We start from the raw sequence: 16,693 nt of genomic DNA, 5'->3' as shown, positions 1-16,693 counted from the left end.
CAGACCGCCGCTACAGCCCCTGTGTAACCAACAGCCCTCCTCCCCAAGTCCCATTGCCTCCTCACCCAGACGCCCAAGAACACGGTGGGGGGGCCTCCGGCCACACAGTCACTCCAGCCCAGATGATTTCCCGAGCAATAAGTGTTAAAGTTTTAAACTGCAGTGTGTCCTTTTCCTTCCCTCTTCCCCCACCCATCCCGGGCTACCTTTGCAATTATCCCCCTAGTTGTGTGATGAAGTAATAAAGAATGCATGAATGTGAAGTAACAATGACTTTATTGCCTCTGCAAGTGGTGCTCGAAGGGGGGAGGGTAGTAGGGGAGGGTGGGGTGGTTGGTTTGCAGGGAAGTAGAGTTAACCGGGTGGGGGGGGAAGGGCGGAGGGTTCACCAAGGAGAAACAAACAGAAGTTTCACTCCGTAGCCTGGCCAGTCACAAAACTGGTTTTCAACGCTTCTCTGATGCGCACCGCGCCCTGCTGTGCTCCTCTAACCGCCCTGGTGTCTGGCTGCGCGTAATCAGCGGCCAGGCGATTTGCCTCAACCTCCCACCCCGCCATAAATGTCTCCCCCTTACTTTCACAGATATTGTGGAGCGCACAGCAAGCAGCAATAACAATGGGGATATTCTTTTCGCTAAGGTCTGAGCGAGTCAGTAAGCTGCGCCAGCGCGCTTTTAATCGCCCAAATGCACATTCCACCACCATTCGGCACTTGCTCAGCCTGTAGTTGAACAGGTCCTGACTCCTGTCCAGGCTGCCTGTGTACGGCTTCATGAGCCATGGCATTAAGGGGTAGGCTGGGTCCCCAAGGATAACGATAGGCATTTCAACATCCCCAACAGTTATTTTCTGGTCCGGGAAGAAAGTCCCTTCCTCCAGCTTTCTAAACAGAGCAGAGTGCCTGAAGACGCGAGCATCATGTACCCTTCCCGGCCAGCCCACGTTGATGTCGGTGAAACGTCCCTTGTGATCCACCAGGGCTTGCAGCAGCATTGAAAAGTACCCCTTGCGGTTTATGTACTCGGTGGCTTGGTGCTCCGGTGCCAAGATAGGGATATGGGTTCCGTCTATCGCCCCACCACAGTTTGGGAATCCCATTGCAGCAAAGCCATTCACTATGGTCTGCACGTTTCCCAGAGTCACTACCCTTGATATCACCAGGTCTCTCATTGCCCTGGCAACTTGGATCACAGCAGCCCCCACAGTAGATTTGCCCGCTCCAAATTGATTCCCGACTGACCGGTAGCTGTCTGGCGTTGCAAGCTTCCACAGGGCTATCGCCACTCGCTTCTCAACTGTGAGGGCTGCTCTCATCCTGGTATTCTGGCACTTCAGGGCAGGGGAAAGCAAGTCACAAAGTTCCATGAAAGTGCCCTTACGCATGCGAAAGTTTCGCAGCCACTGGGAATCGTCCCACACCTGCAGCACGATGCGGTCCCACCAGTCTGTGCTTGTTTCCCGGGCCCAGAATCGGTGTTCCACAGCATCAACCTGCCCCAGGAACACCATGATTTCCACATTGCTGGGGCCTGTGCCTTGTGAGAGGTCTAGGTCCATGTCCATTTCCTCCTCACTCTCGTCGCCGCGCTCTAATCGCCACCTCCTCGGCTTGTTCCGGTTTTGCTTTGGCATGTCCTGGCTCTGCATATACTCCAGGACAATGCGCGTGGTGTTCATAGTGCTCATAATTGCCACGGTAATCTGAGCGGGCTCCATGATCCCAGTGCTAGCTATGGCGTCTGGTCTGAAAAAAGGCGCGAAAGTAGTATCTGACAGACCAGGGGAAGAAGGGAGGGAGGGAGGGAGGGGCGAGTGACGACATGGCGTACAGGTACAGGGAATTAAAATCAAGAAAGGTGGCTTTGCATCAGGGAGAAACACAAACAACTGTCACACAGAATGCCCCCCCCCCAAAAGATTGAACTCAAAAGCCAGGGTTTAGCAGGAGGGAGGGGGGAAGCAAATGAATACAGAATAAATCTATTTTTTACATCTTAAGACGACGGTGCAGCATGACTGATAGCCCTCGGCATTTTCTGGGTGCTTGGCAGCAAATACTGGGCGCTTGGCAATTAGCCTTCAGGTCTATTGCACAATCTGATACCCACTGCAGTATGACAACGATGGATACCAGTCGTAATATACTATCTACTGCCCAAAAGGCAAGGGGTTGCTGCTGTGTAGCAATCTAGCCCCACGTCTGCCAGCCCCATGTCTGCCAGCACCCAGATTGCCCTCAGCCTCTTCTGGGTGCTTAGCAGACAATACTGGGCACTTGGCAGAAAATAGCATACTACAACTGATAACCATCATTGTCTGCCCAGGTGCCCATGATCGACAGCCACTGCAGTACGATGACGACGGATACCAATCGTAATATACCATCTTCTACCAAAAGGCAAGGGGCTGGTGCAATGCAGCCCTACGGCTGCCAGCCCCACAGCTGCCCGCACCCAGATCGCCGATGAAGGCTACCAGTCATGCTGCACCGTCTACCACCAAAAGGCAGTTAGCTGCTGCTGCTGTGTAGCAATGCAGTCCCACGTCTTCCAGCACCTAGATGACATATGGTGACGGTGAGCTGAGCTGAGCGGGCTCCATGCTTGCCGTGGTATGTTGTCTGCACAGGTAACCCAGGTAAAAAGGCGTGAATCTATTGTCTGCCGTTGCTGTGACGTAGGGGGAGGGACCTGACGACATGTACCCAGAACCCCCCGCGGCACTGTTTTGCATTATCCGGGCATTGGGATCTCAACCCAGAATTCCAATGGGCGGCGGAGACTGCGGGAACTGTGGGATAGCTACCCATAGTGCAATGCGCCGGAAGTCGACGCTAGCCTTGGTACTGTGGACGCGGTCCGCCGACGTTATGCACTTAGAGCATTTTATGTGAGGACACACACAATCGGCTGTATACAACCGATTTCTATAAAACCGGCTTCTATTAATTCGATCTAATGTCGTAGTGTAGACATACCCTCAGGGTCAACTGATTCGGGCTTGCGAGCTCCAGGGCTGCCCAGGCACCAAGATCCCTCTCCCGCTCTGGGTTTCTGAGCCTGGGCTCCAGCTCACACGGAAAGGTCTGCACTGCTATTCTCAGCTCCATGGTGTGCACCCCACAAGCTGATCAGTTGACCCAGGCTCCAATATTCGGTGCTGTGTGGGTTTGTTTGCAGTGTAAATGTACCCAAAGTGATTTGGGAGCCTAAGCCCAATTTTTTTTCAGAAGTGACTTAGGCACTTCTGGTCTGACTTACACAGATATTTAGGCGCCTAAGGAAGCAGATAGGCACCTAGTGGGATTTTCAAATGCTTAGGTGCCCAACTCCCATTGGACTCACACTCCAACTGAAATCAATAGGGTTTAGGTGCCTAACATGCTGAGGCACTTTTGCAAACCCTACTCAGTGCCTACCTGGGTCTTTAGGTGACTAAATAGCTTCGTGAATCCAGCCCTTAGGCGTCTAAGTGCCTATGTTATTTTTGAAAATGTGACTTAAGCTTCTAAGTCACCTTGGAAAATGTTACCTCGAGACCCAGCTGAGCTCCTGGCTATCATCTCTCAGTGCACTTGGCATGGGGGTGAACTTTCAAATGGCATAAATAAGGTGAGAGTTCTGAAGCCCCAGCTTGTAAACCACAGCCCCCATTTCCGTGGGAACAGAAGAGCATCTGAGGTTGAAAACTCTCCCTTTGCAATAGGTGTCTACCTGCTGGGTAGTAAAAGTGTCCATTTCAAATCCAAGCCACAGAGTTTCTGAGTCTGCATTCTCTAATGTTTGGCTCCTTGAAGTCTGTAGTACCTCAGCTCGCAGAATAATAAATCAATATTAAATAACAGTCGGGAGATGGTTTTCCTACTGTTTTTCTCCCTTGGATGGGCCTAATGATTTCTCAGAGAGCAAACAGAGTAACAAGCTCTGACTCGTGTGTTTGTGCTGGACACCCATGGAGCCTGAGCCGCTGCCAGCTACTCTGATCCTTCTCTTTGTCATGCCCATACGACATAGATTATCATCACAAATGTAAGGAGGGCAGCCAGCTAATAAAGGGAGAGGCAGCATAGCATTGCAAAGAAGAATCTCATTTAAGGGCCATTAGTGCTGTGCAGGGGCATGATCAATGGCAGGGCAAAACATCAGAGGTCCGTGCCCTGCAAAGCTTCAGGTGGTAATTTTGCTTCGTCTAAACCCTGTGGCTGACTTTTCCCTTGTTCGAGTCTGCCACTCTGATTATGGGTTTGCATTGTTTTGAGTCTGATTAGTTCCTTGGGGAAGGTGGTATAAGATGTGCTTCATTTTTCTTTCCCATGCTTGGCTTGTGGCTTCTTTATAAAGTACCATGTTTAATGGGTACCCACCTAAATCACTCAGCCACAGGGCTGGTGGAAAAGTGGAGAGCCCACAAATTTAGGCAGAGTCACTCGATGGTTTCTCAGACTTGTGGATTAAAATGTCTAGTACAGCTGGCAGTTGTACAATAGATTTTTCCTTTATGGAAAATTTTGATTTTTTGGAAAAATATTGAAAACCAAAATATTTTGATTCAAAATCATGCCACAGTGCCTCATCTGAATTGTAGTTTGGGTGCTTTATGCTCCCATTTTCATCTATGGGCTGGGCTCGGTGGTCATAAGAACATAAGAACATAAGAAAGGCCATACCGGGTAAGACCAAAGGTCCATCTAGCCCAGTATCCTGTCTACTGACAGTGGCCAATGCCAGGTGCCCCAGAGGTAGTGAACCTAACAGGCAATGATCAAGTGATCTCTCTCCTGCCATCCATCTCCACCCTCTGACAGACAGAGGCTAGGGACACCATTCCTTACCCGTCCTGGCTAATAGCCATTAATGGACTTAACCACCATGAATTTATCCAGTTCTCTTTTAAACTCTGTTATAGTCCTAGCCTTCACAACCTCCTCAGGTAAGGAGTTCCACAAGTTGACTGTGCGCTGCATGAAGAAGAACTTCCTTTTATTTGTTTTAAACCTGATGCCTATTAATTTCATTTGATGACCCCTAGTTCTTGTATTATGGGAATAAGTAAATAGCTTTTCCTTATCCACTTTCTCCACATCACTCATGATTTTATATACCTCTATCATATCCCCCCTTAGTCTCCTCTTTTCCAAGCTGAAGAGTCCTAGCCTCTTTAATCTCTCCTCATATGGGACCTGTTCCAAACCCCTAATCATTTTAGTTGCCCTTTTCTGAACCTTTTCTAGTGCCAGTATATCTTTTTTGAGATGAGGAGACCACATCTGTACGCAGTATTCGAGATGAGGGCGTACCATTGATTTATATAAGGGCAATAATATATACTCAGTCTTATTCTCTATCCGCTTTTTAATGATTCCTAACATCCTGTTTGCTTTTTTGACCGCCTCTGCACACTGCGTGGACATTTTCAGAGAACTATCCACGATGACTCCAAGATCTTTTTCCTGACTTGTTGTAGCTAAATTAGTCCCCATCATATTGTATGTATAGTTGGGGTTATTTTTTCCAATGTGCATTACTTTACATTTATCCACATTAAATTTCATTTGCCATTTTGTTGCCCACTCACTTAGTTTTGTGAGATCTTTTTGAAGTTCTTCACAGTGTGCTTTGGTCTTAACTATCTTTAGCAGTTTAGTATCATCTGCAAACTTTGCCACCTCACTGTTTACCCCTTTCTCCAGATCATTTATGAATAAGTTGGATAGGATCGGTCCGAGGACTGACCCTTGGGGAACACCACTAGTTACCCCTCTCCATTCTGAGAATTTACCATTAATTCCTACCCTTTGTTCCCTTTTATCCCATGGCAGCTTAATTTACATAAGAGCCTTTGGTGAGGGACCTTGTCAAAGGCTTTCTGGAAATCTAAGTACACTATGTCCACTGGATCCCCCTTGTCCACATGTTTTTTGATCCCTTCAAAGAATTCTAATAGATTAGTAAGACACGATTTCCCTTTACAGAAACCATGTTGACTATTGCTCAACAGTTTATGTTTTTCTATGTGTCGGACAATTTTATTCTTAACTATTGTTTCGACTAATTTGCCTGGTACAGATGTTAGACTTACCGGTCTGTAATTGCCGGGATCACCTCTAGAGCCCTTTTTAAATATTGGTGTTACATTAGCTAACTTCCAGTCATTGGGTACAGAAGCTGATTTAAAGGACAGGTTACAAACCTTAGTTAACAGTTCCGCAACTTCACATTTGAGTTCTTTCAGAACTCTTGGGTGAATGCCATCTGGTCCCGGTGACTTGTTAATGTTAAGTTTATCAATTAATTCCAAAACCTCCTCTTGTGACACTTCAATCCGTGACAGTTCCTCAGAGTTGTCACCTACAAAAGCCAGCTCAGGTTTGGGAATCTCCCTAACATCCTCAGCCGTGAAGACTGAAGCAAAGAATCCATTTAGTTTCTCCGCAATGACTTTATCGTCTTTAAGCGCTCCTTTTGTATCTCGATCATCAAGGGGCCCCACTGGTTGTTTAGCAGGCTTCCTGCTTCTGATGTACTTAAAAAACATTTTGTTATTACCTTTGGAGTTTTGGGCTAGCCGTTCTTCAGACTCCTCTTTGGCTTTTCTTATTACATTCTTGCACTTAATTTGGCAGCGTTTATGCTCCTTTCTATTTGCCTCACTAGGATTTGACTTCCACTTTTTAAAGGAAGTCTTTTTATCTCCCATTTCTTCTTTTACATGGTTGTTAAGCCACGGTGGCTCTTTTTTAGTTCTTTTACTGTGTTTCTTAATTTGGGGTATACATTAAAGTTGGGCCTCTATTATGGTGTCTTTAAAAAGCGCCCACGTAGCTTGCAGGGATTTCACTTTAGTCACTGTACTTTTTAACTTCTGTTTAACTAACCCCCTCATTTTTGCATAGTTCCCCCTTTTGAAATTAAATGCCACAGTGTTGGGCTGTTGAGATGTTCTTCCCACCACAGGGATGTTGAATGCTATTGTATTATGGTCACTATTTCCAAGCGGTCCTGCTATAGTTACCTCTTGGACCAGCTCCTGCGCTCCACTCAGGACTAAATCTAGAGTTGCCTCTCCCCTTGTGGGTTCCCGTACCAGCTGCTCCATGAAGCAGTCATTTGAAGTATCGAGAAATTTTATCTCTGCATTTCGTCCTGAAGTGAAATGTTCCCAGTCAATATGGGGATAATTGAAATCCCCCACTATTATTGAGTTCTTAATTTTGATAGCCTCTCTAATTTCCCTTAGCATTTCATCATCACTATCACCGTCCTGGTCAGGTGGTTGATAATAGATCCCTAATGTTATATTCTTATTAGAGCATGAAATTTCCATCCATAGAGATTCTATGGAACATGCGGATTTGCTTAAGATTTTTACTTCATTTGATTGTACATTTTCTTTCACATATAGTGCCACTCTCCTCCTCCCCCCCTCCCCGCACGACCTGTTCTGTCCTTCTGATAAATGTTGTACCCCGGAATGATTGTGTCCCATTGATTGCTCTCAGTCCACCAGGTTTCTGTGATGCCTATTATATCAATATCCTCCTTTATCACGAGGCACTCTAGTTCACCCATCTTATTATTTAGACTTCTAGCATTTGTGTACAAGCACTTTAAAAACTTGTCACTGTTTATTTGTCTGCCCTTTTCTGATGTGTCAGATTCTTTTTTATGTGAATGTTTATCATCTGATCTGGCCCCTACTTTATCCTCTTCCATCCTCTGCTCCTGACTATAACCTGGAGATTCTCTATGATTAGACTCTCCCCTAAGAGAAGTCTCTGTCCGATCCACATGCTCCTCTGCAGCAGTCGGCTTTCCCCCATCTCCTAGTTTAAAAACTGCTCTACAACCTTTTTAATGTTTAGTGCCAGCAGTCTGGTTCCACTTTGGTTTAGGTGGAGCCCATCCTTCCTGTATAGGCTCCCCCCATTCCAGAAGTTTCCCCAGTCCCTAATGAATGTAAACCCCTCCTCTCTACACCATCGTCTCATCCACGCATCGAGACTCTGAAGCTCTGCCTGCCTACCTGGCCCTGCGCGTGGAACTAGGAGCATTTCTGAGAATGCCACCATAGAGGTCCTGGATTTCAGTCTCTTCCCTAGCAGCCTAAATTTGGCCTCCAGGACATCTCTCCTACCCTTCCCTATGTCATTGGTACCTACATGTACCACGACCACCGGCTCCTCCCCAGCACTACACATAAGTCTGTCTAGGTGCCTCGAGAGATCCGCAACCTTCGCACCAGGCAGGCAAGTCACCATATGGTTCTCCCAGTCATCACAAACCCAGCTATCTACATTTCTAATGATTGAATCTCCCAATACTAATACCTGCCTTTTCCTAGCAACTGGAGTCAGACTGCATCTCCTATAATGCACCATTTTCTCCCCTCTTGGTGAGGGGAGGTTGTACCTTATAGGAGTCCCTGGCCATGGTATAACATGGCATATAGTTCATCCAGAGTGCTCAGCCCATAGAGGAGGATGGGAGCATAAAACACCTGAGCTACAAGTTCCAGCAGGCACCATTTTAAATCAAAATATGTTGGTTTTCAGGAGCTTAGGTTTTTGATAAAACGTGGACATTTTCCACAGGAAGCAGACTGGTTTTTGAGGAATATCATTTAGTTGAAAACCCAACTTTCTACTGAAAAACAGTTTTGATGGAAAATTTTCAGCCAACCCCACTGTCTAGGCCAAAGATCATCATCAATAAGTATAAGTGCTACCTCCTGGCTCCCCACTTATCTCCCTGAGGAGCAGCCCGTCCTTTCTCCAGTGGGGCAATGTCTCCTGGATGGCCTAGGTTCTGTTCATAGAAGGATTTCAACAAGGAGGTGACTGCCCTACCCGACAGGGAGTCTGCACCAATGCAGCGAGGACCAGCAGCCCAGAGTCCAGGCTAGCGGGCTCCTGCAGGAATGTCTGGCTTCCCTTTGTCGAGGTTTAGTAATATCATTTTGGGGGGTTATTTTTAGGAATGTTTGCATTCTATGTACATGTCCAAAAATTGGGGGGTGGGGTGGATTTCTCTTTTTTTATATTGCAATGAGAAGATTTTTTGGATACTTCCCAAAATTTGTGTCTAAATACGATCGACTTTAATTTTTATTACATGTAAAAAAAATGACTTAAATTAATGTAAGCTTTGTATCCTTGTTACTGAACCCGTGGTTTAGTGGGTTTCACATCTCTCTTCCTGGCACTAGGCCTACATTTTTTACCACCCATATATTTACCATAATAAGAAGCTAATCTTAATCATTCAAAATATAATAAAAATACATTTACCATTATCTAAAGAGATTTGTCCTTTGCCATCACAGCAATATCCCAATGTAGTCGAAGAGGAAAATTTTTATGAAATCAAGAATTGAAATTTACATTCAAACAAATTGGATTTTTAAATTTTTTAATACAATTTTTAAAATTGCATCCAGAGTTTGTAATGCAGTATTGTTTTAAATCCTGAGTGTGTGTGTACAATGCTACAGCGTGTCCAACAGAAATATGGGAATATGCTGTCACTCAGTGGCTGAGGCAGGTTTAAAGTACCCAGCATGAATTAATGTTAGATGTGAGTCAGGGAGCAGGGACAAATTGCACCGGGACAGGGGGGAAGTCAACATGAAGTGAGTAGCCATTTCTGGTATTTTTCCATTATGTATCAGATAAACACCAATTTTTACTTTATTGTTTGTTTCAGGGTGTTTTGTGGGTGTTTCTGAGGTAAAAGCCTAGCAGCAGGAGCCCTACAGACATGGGACTTACCAATATACAGTGGAGAATTGTTTGCCTCAGCAAAGTCATCCACATAGGAGATCCCAAAGGGCTGAATGGGAACAGTTCCAATCCCAGCTAACAGCTGGGCAACGACCATCAATGTCCACATGCTGGTTGCCTCTTTGTGGGGGTCCTGGGTGGTGTTGGGACACATAAACATATCATCCTTGTGGCAGAGATAGTCCTTGGTGTGACTGTTGTTACCTGGAACGAGATGGTAGTAGTGTTATAAACCCAAGCACCCACTCACTGACCATTACAACGTGCCATTATGCCCTCTCACCATCTGGCACCTCGTGTCATATTCTGCCCTCAGCACACCCCTGTCTTCTAGGGGTTGTGTAGGTGTTACTGAGGGCATAAGTTGAAGCTTTATGAGAGGTGATGATGCATGAGAAGTGAAATCCCAGCTTGACATTCAGGCCCAGGCTGAGTTTGCAGGGCTGGTTTTTGTACTTGTAAACTGAGCAGATCACACACTCAGAGAGCATAAACTCTACCATACCACACGTAAAGTCACCTCATGGAGTAGGACTGCACTGTATGGCTGGTGATAGAAGGTGCACTGCCCACTCAATGCACAGCTGAGGCTGAGCTAACTACCTAGACCCCTCTTTAAACCTCCTTACTGGTCACGCATGCTTGGGTGTTGGTGTTCAGCTAGAACTGGGAACGTCCTCATTTTAATCAACAGCTGTCATCACCTTAACATTCCTTCAAGGCATGACGTTACCTTTAGTTTCAGGGGTCTGGGTAGAAAGGAAATTGAGCGGGGACTGTTCTGATTAGAGACAGAGGAAACAGAACCTCTCCAGTAAGCCACTTTTGGTACAGGAGTAAAGATAACAGTGTTCACCCAGAAGTATTGCTCTAAGAAGTTCCAGGTTAGCTTTGCAAGAGAGGATACTGAATTCCTTGCAAAGGCCACAGTAAATCTGGTTTCAATCTATCGATTAAAGTGCTTGTTGGTACTAGGGTGACCAGACAGCAAGTGTGAAAAATCGGGACAGGGGGTGGGGGTAGATATATAAAAAAAAAAAAAAGACCCAAAAATCGGGACTGTCCTTATAAAATCGGGACATCTGGTCACTCTAGTTGGTTCTATTTTAAAGCTGGCCAAATAATAATAGATATTTGGGGAGGGGAAAATCTGTATCCAGTGTAGAATAAAGGCATCATAGATGAAATATAATGATTCCAGGGCATTTATTCACTAGCTCTTTTCATTCTAGTTTCTTGTTCACCCCAATTGTTTCAACATTCCCAGCAACTCTTTTTAGTTAAGAAAATGACTCTGTGGCTCTTCTGTAGTTAGAGCAAATTACAACAAAACAGAAACAAATGTTTGTCAGATGATTATGGGTTTTCGCTGGCGTAATAGGACTGTGCATCCCAATAACAGGCTACCACAAAAATCCTTATGCAAGTTCATTAAAAGCAGTTCTTGCATGTGAGTGGTTTGTGCTTTTAGCATGAAGGAGCCTTTTTAACCATTGGAGATTTTTGCTTTAAAGAAAAGCAGAAGCAATACAACCATATTAAGGATTAATCTCATGCCAAATATCGTTTTGTAAAATCAAGTTGGTTGTAACTTAATGAGTACAGAAATACACGCCAGACCCACAACATTACTATTTCTCTTCAGTTCAGTATTCTGCATTCCTTTCACTTAGAGAAAGCCAGCAGACAGATTTTATTGAAAGCTAACTTAAAATGTGCACAAGTAAAAAAAAAAAAAAAAAACTTTGGCATGCCCAGGGGCCTCGCAATTTAAGAAAAGGTAACTTGTGTGAGACACCCCTAGGATTAAATCTATTTCATCTGCTTTGGCATTGGAGCTTTAGAACAGTCAGGGCATGGGTACCAGGAAGGGCAACTAAGACTCTGAGCTGAGAAGAAGAGACAGATCTGGATGGAAAAATTAGGACATGGCTATCATGGCCCATGGAGGGGCTAAATCCACAGGCACTGCTTTGACAATGTCCCCTTATAGCCGGAGCCCCCAGCTGAGGTGAATGAGGTGAAGTCAGATGGAGTCTTTCCATTCACTTCAGTGTTCTCCTAGAAATTCCTCTTCCCAATTCCCTCCCCAGGGCAATTGTTGTAGTTGCTAAGGCTGCTTTCAAATAACCCAATCGGGAGTGAGCTAGCAACATCTTGTGGAGACCTCTGGGTTTTGGGTTGTTTGGTTCTGCCAACCCTCTATCCTGATAGAGATTCATTCTTACATTTAAAGGGTGGGGTTTTTGTTATATCCTTGGGGGCAACAGTTTTAGGAAGAAATCACTGGAGACACAGAGAGCTGTAAACCTTGTAGCAGCCATTTATTTCCACACTCAGAACTAACCAACAGCCAGCCAAGCTGGCTGGGCTATCCCCTAATAATCTAACTCAGTTGCCAAAGCAACACAAGGTTCTATTACCACGACAACCAAATACACAACATATCCCTCCCCCCTTAATAAGAATGTCCCCTAAATAAAACAAACACTAAACTAGAGAAGGAGGGTAGACTGCCTCCATTCCCGGCTAAACCCCGGGGATTATTTTGCCCCGTAACCGTGGGTTCGCCCTAGCTAAAGATCCAGCCGACAAGGAGACCTTCTGTCTCTAGGTGGATTACGGCGGACTTCTGGTGTTTTGCACCTGAAAGTGTCTTGGGCGCGGGCCTGACAATGGGCTCAGGGTTCGTAGGGCGAATGGGTGAGGATGGGGTATCAGCTTGTGCCGGGCAGAGGGGTATCTCTGCTGCTGGCAGTAATGGAGGGGAAAAGTCAGGAACAGGTGACTCTCGATTCGGTGTCTCGCTGGAGGTGGTGAAGTCAGGCAACTCAACTGAAAATGTGTCCTGAGGACTGGTACGACCTGGCAGCAACTGATCTACATGTCGCTGCCGGGTGAGATCCTCTGCAGTCCGGACTGTGTAGGAAACAGGTCCTATTTGAGCGATGACAGTGGCAGGGACCCATTTAGCTCCAGAAGTATAATTCCGAGCCAAAACCGGCTGTCCTGGGCTAAAGGTTCGGTCTTTTGCTCTGGGTGCACGCCTGATGACTTGATCTTGCTGCTGACGTTGCACAACTTGTCGGGGTTCAGAAGGTTTCAGCAGATCAAAGCAAGTGCGCAGATGTCGTCCCATCATTCGAAAGGCCGGGGATGCCTTGGTCGTAGCATGAGGTGTGTTTCTGTAGGATAGTAAGAAGGTGTCCAGACGCTTTTGAATGGACAATTGTCCCCTTGCTGATTTCAAAGCTTGTTTCATTGTCTGCACAAATCTTTCAGCTAATCCATTGGTGGATAGATGATATGGTGCTGAAGTGATGTGGTGTATCCCATTTGCCTTCATAAACTTTTGAAACTCCTGAGAGACAAACTGCGGTCCGTTGTCACTCACAAGTTGTTCTGGCAGACCGAAACGACTAAAGAGTCCTCGTAGTGTTTGGATAGTACTCTCTGCAGTAGTGAACTGCATTATAGAGACTTCTGGCCATTTAGAATGGGCATCTACCACCACCAAGAACATGCTTCCTTCAAGGGGGCCAGCGAAGTCGACGTGAATACATTGCCATGGGTTTTCAGGCCAGTCCCATGGATGTAGGGGTGCCCACTGGGGTGCATTCCTCACACCCTGACAAGACATACAAGCTCTTGCCTTCTCTTCAATAGCACTGTCCAATCCAGGCCACCAAAAATAGCTTCGTGCAATTTTCTTCATGCGCACTATTCCACAGTGACCAGAATGGACCTGTTCTAACAGCTGTGATCTCAGTGGTGGTGGGATAATGACACGTCTCCCCCACAACAAACAACCAGATTGGACTGATAACTCCATTCTCCGGGACATGTAGGTAACAAGGTCGGGTGAGACCAGAGAGGTTCGTCGAGATGTTCCATGCATCACCAGGTCCATAACTTGGGACAATACTGGGTCAACTTGAGTTGCCTTCTTTACCTGAGTAGCGGTGATAGGTGTTATTCTCTACCTGTTCAAAGTAAAAGATTTCCTTCTGGGCACTATTTCAACGGTTGACTGGCAAAGGCAGCCTTAAGAGACCATCCGCATTGCCGTGCAGAGTGGATTTCCTATATTTGATTTCATATGTGTGCGCGGAAAGCAACAGTGCCCACCGTTGCATATGACTAGCGGCTAATGGAGGAATGCCAGTGTGGGGTCCAAAAATTGAAGTCAGGGGTCGATGGTCTGTGAGAAGAGTAAACTTCCGTCCGAACAGATACTGATGAAACTTTCGAATTCTGAAAATGATTCCCAATGCCTCACGTTCAATTTGGGCATAGTTATTTTCTGCTTTGCTTAGAGTGCGTGAAGCAAAAGCAATAGGTCGCTCTTCTCCCGAGGACATGATGTGTGACACGACTGCTCCCACTCCATAAGGGGACGCATCGCAGGCCAACTGTAGGGGTAAGGATGGATCAAAGTGTGTCAGAACTTCAGAATTTAGCAATGCATCCTTAGCTTTGTTAAAGGCAACATCACAGGCTTCAGTCCACTTCCAGGCCTTGTTATGCCCAAGGAGTTCGTGAAGTGGTTTTAGCAGTGTGGCTAACTGTGAGATAAACTTTCCATAATAGTTCAATAGTCCTAGAAACGAGCGAAGCTGGCTAACATTTTGAGGAGGGGGAGCCTCCATAATAGCCTTAACTTTGGCAGGGGCATCAATGATGTGTCCCAAATATTCAACAGAGGGCTGGAAGAATTCACACTTGTCTTTGCGGACTCGCAGTCCGTACTCTTCCAGTCTTTGTAGGGTAGCCTCTAAATTCTTTAGGTGATCCTCCTCATTCCTTCTAGTGACCAGGATGTCATCCAGATAGCACTGGACTCCTGGCAAGCCACACAAGATCTGGTCCATAGCCCTCTGGAACAGGGCGGGAGCAGATGTTATTCCAAAGGGTAGGCGACAGTATCGATAAAACCCCTTATGCGTCACAATAGTCAACAGCTCTTGGGACTTTTCATCAACATGCATCTGTAAATACGCTTGACTCAGATCAATCTTACTGAACTTTTGTCCCCCAGCCCAGGCCTGCGAAGAGGTCATCGATGCGGGGAAGCGGGTATTGCTCTGCACACAACACTGGGTTGACAGTGACCTTAAAATCACCGCAAATCCGGAGGGAGCCATCTTTCTTCACTATTGGAACAATAGGAGTTGCCCATGGGCTATGGGTAACTGGTATTAGGACTCCATTTGTGACCAGGCGCTCCAGGTCCGCTTCAACCTTCGGCCTGATGGCATATGGCACAGTTCTGGCTTTCAGATATTTTGGATGACTGTCAGGTTTAATGTTCAATGTCACAGTGATTCCCTTCATACTTCCCAGATCCTCTCCAAAACCAGCAGCATGTCTCCTTAGTATAGTGGTCAGACCGGTTTCTTCTTTAGTCACTCGGTGCACTTCTGCCCAATTCAGCTGGATCTTCCTAAGCCAAGACCTACCCATTAAGGCTGGGTAATTACCTCTCACCACAAACAGTGGCAATTTAGCAGCCTGTCCATTGAGCTCCACCTTAACATCAATAGTGCCCAACATGGGCACAGCTTCTCCCGTATATGTCTTCAGCACTGTTTTTGTTGCTTTAAGCGGAAGATGCTGTAGCTTTTCTTTATACACAGTCTCTGAGACCAGCGAAATGGCTGCACCGGTGTACAGTTCCATGCGTATAGGTTTGCCATCCAACAATGGGGTTACCCAGTTTTCATGTAAGCCCACTGCCAAAGACAAAATGTGGAGTGGCTCTTCTTCTTGTGAGAAGGTGTCTCCTTGGCCATCCTGGGTCTGCTCTAGGGTATGCAGATTTCCCTTTTTGGTTGGCCAGACCACAGGCCTCTTTTTCTTTTGTTTACAGGCACACGCAATGTGTCCCTTTTTGCCACAGTGTCGACACACCAGGTCCTTACACCAGCATTCTGATGCAGGGTGACCCGGCTTACCACAGCGGTAACATTCCTGACTCCCCACAGTTTTGTGGGTAGGTTCTTGTGACACCTTATGCACCCTAGGGGATGCACCGATGGATTGTGCTTCCTTTGTAGCCAGTTCCATGGAGACAGCAATATCAATGGCCTTCTGTAATGTAAGCTGAGCTTCAGTCAGTAGGCGCTTCCTTATAGCTTCACTGTGCAGGCCACACACTAACCTGTCACGTAGGGCATCATTTAACATCTTAAATTCACAATGTTCTTCAAGCTCTCTCAAAGTTGCTATAAATTGTACAACTGTTTCATCATCTTTCTGGTCTCTTTTGTGGAACCTATATCTTTCAGCAACTATCAGTGGTTTTGGAGAAAAATGGGACCCCAGAATTTCCACAATGTCACTGTAAGATTTAGTCTCTGGCTTAACAGGGTGCAGTAAGCTGCGTAGCAGGGAGTAGGTCTTAGCCCCTACAACACTTAAGAATATTGGCACCTTCTTCATTTCTGTAATGTCATTTGCAATAACAAAAAGCTCAAAACACTCAGTATATACATGCCATTGCACTATAGTCTCCTCAAAAGGTTCCAGAGTCCCTGTAAGTGTAGCCATGATTTTAGTTTCAGTTTGCACAGTCAGTGCAAACAAGCTAGTTCTCACCCCCTTCCAGCAGCAAACAAGGTTTGTTTGTTATTTTTTTTTGTTGTACCTTAACTTCTACTTCTTTCTGTTGCTGGGGCAGCACAGATATCCCATCCTCATCACCACGTTGTTATATCCTTGGGGGCAACAGTTTTAGGAAGAAATCACTGGAGACACAGAGAGCTGTAAACCTTGTAGCAGCCATTTATTTCTACACTCAGAACTAACTAAGGGTACGTCTATACTTACCTCCGGGTCTGGCGGTAAGCAATCGATCTTCTGGGATCCATTTATCACATCTTGTCTAGACGCGATAAATCGATCCCGGAAGTGCTC

At 46.0% G+C, this 16,693-nt stretch overlaps 1 protein-coding gene across 1 annotated transcript in view; it reads right to left on the bottom strand.

The window, feature by feature from the left end:
* The window catches only part of SLCO2A1 (solute carrier organic anion transporter family member 2A1), a 94,084-nt gene that overhangs the window by 38,102 nt on the left and 39,289 nt on the right, over positions 1-16,693 (bottom strand). The window contains exon 4 of the mRNA XM_024213423.3: positions 9,767-9,982. Within this exon, the coding sequence (XP_024069191.2) occupies positions 9,767-9,982 (216 nt within the window). The remainder of the gene's footprint in view (positions 1-9,766; positions 9,983-16,693) is intronic.

Source organism: Terrapene carolina, unplaced genomic scaffold (assembly GCF_002925995.2).
Source record: "Terrapene carolina triunguis isolate 2854851 unplaced genomic scaffold, T_m_triunguis-2.0 Scaffold837, whole genome shotgun sequence".
Lineage (NCBI taxonomy): Eukaryota > Metazoa > Chordata > Testudines > Emydidae > Terrapene > Terrapene triunguis.
The sequence above is the reverse complement of the archived record's forward strand: the minus strand, read 5'-3'. Positions and strand labels throughout refer to the sequence as shown.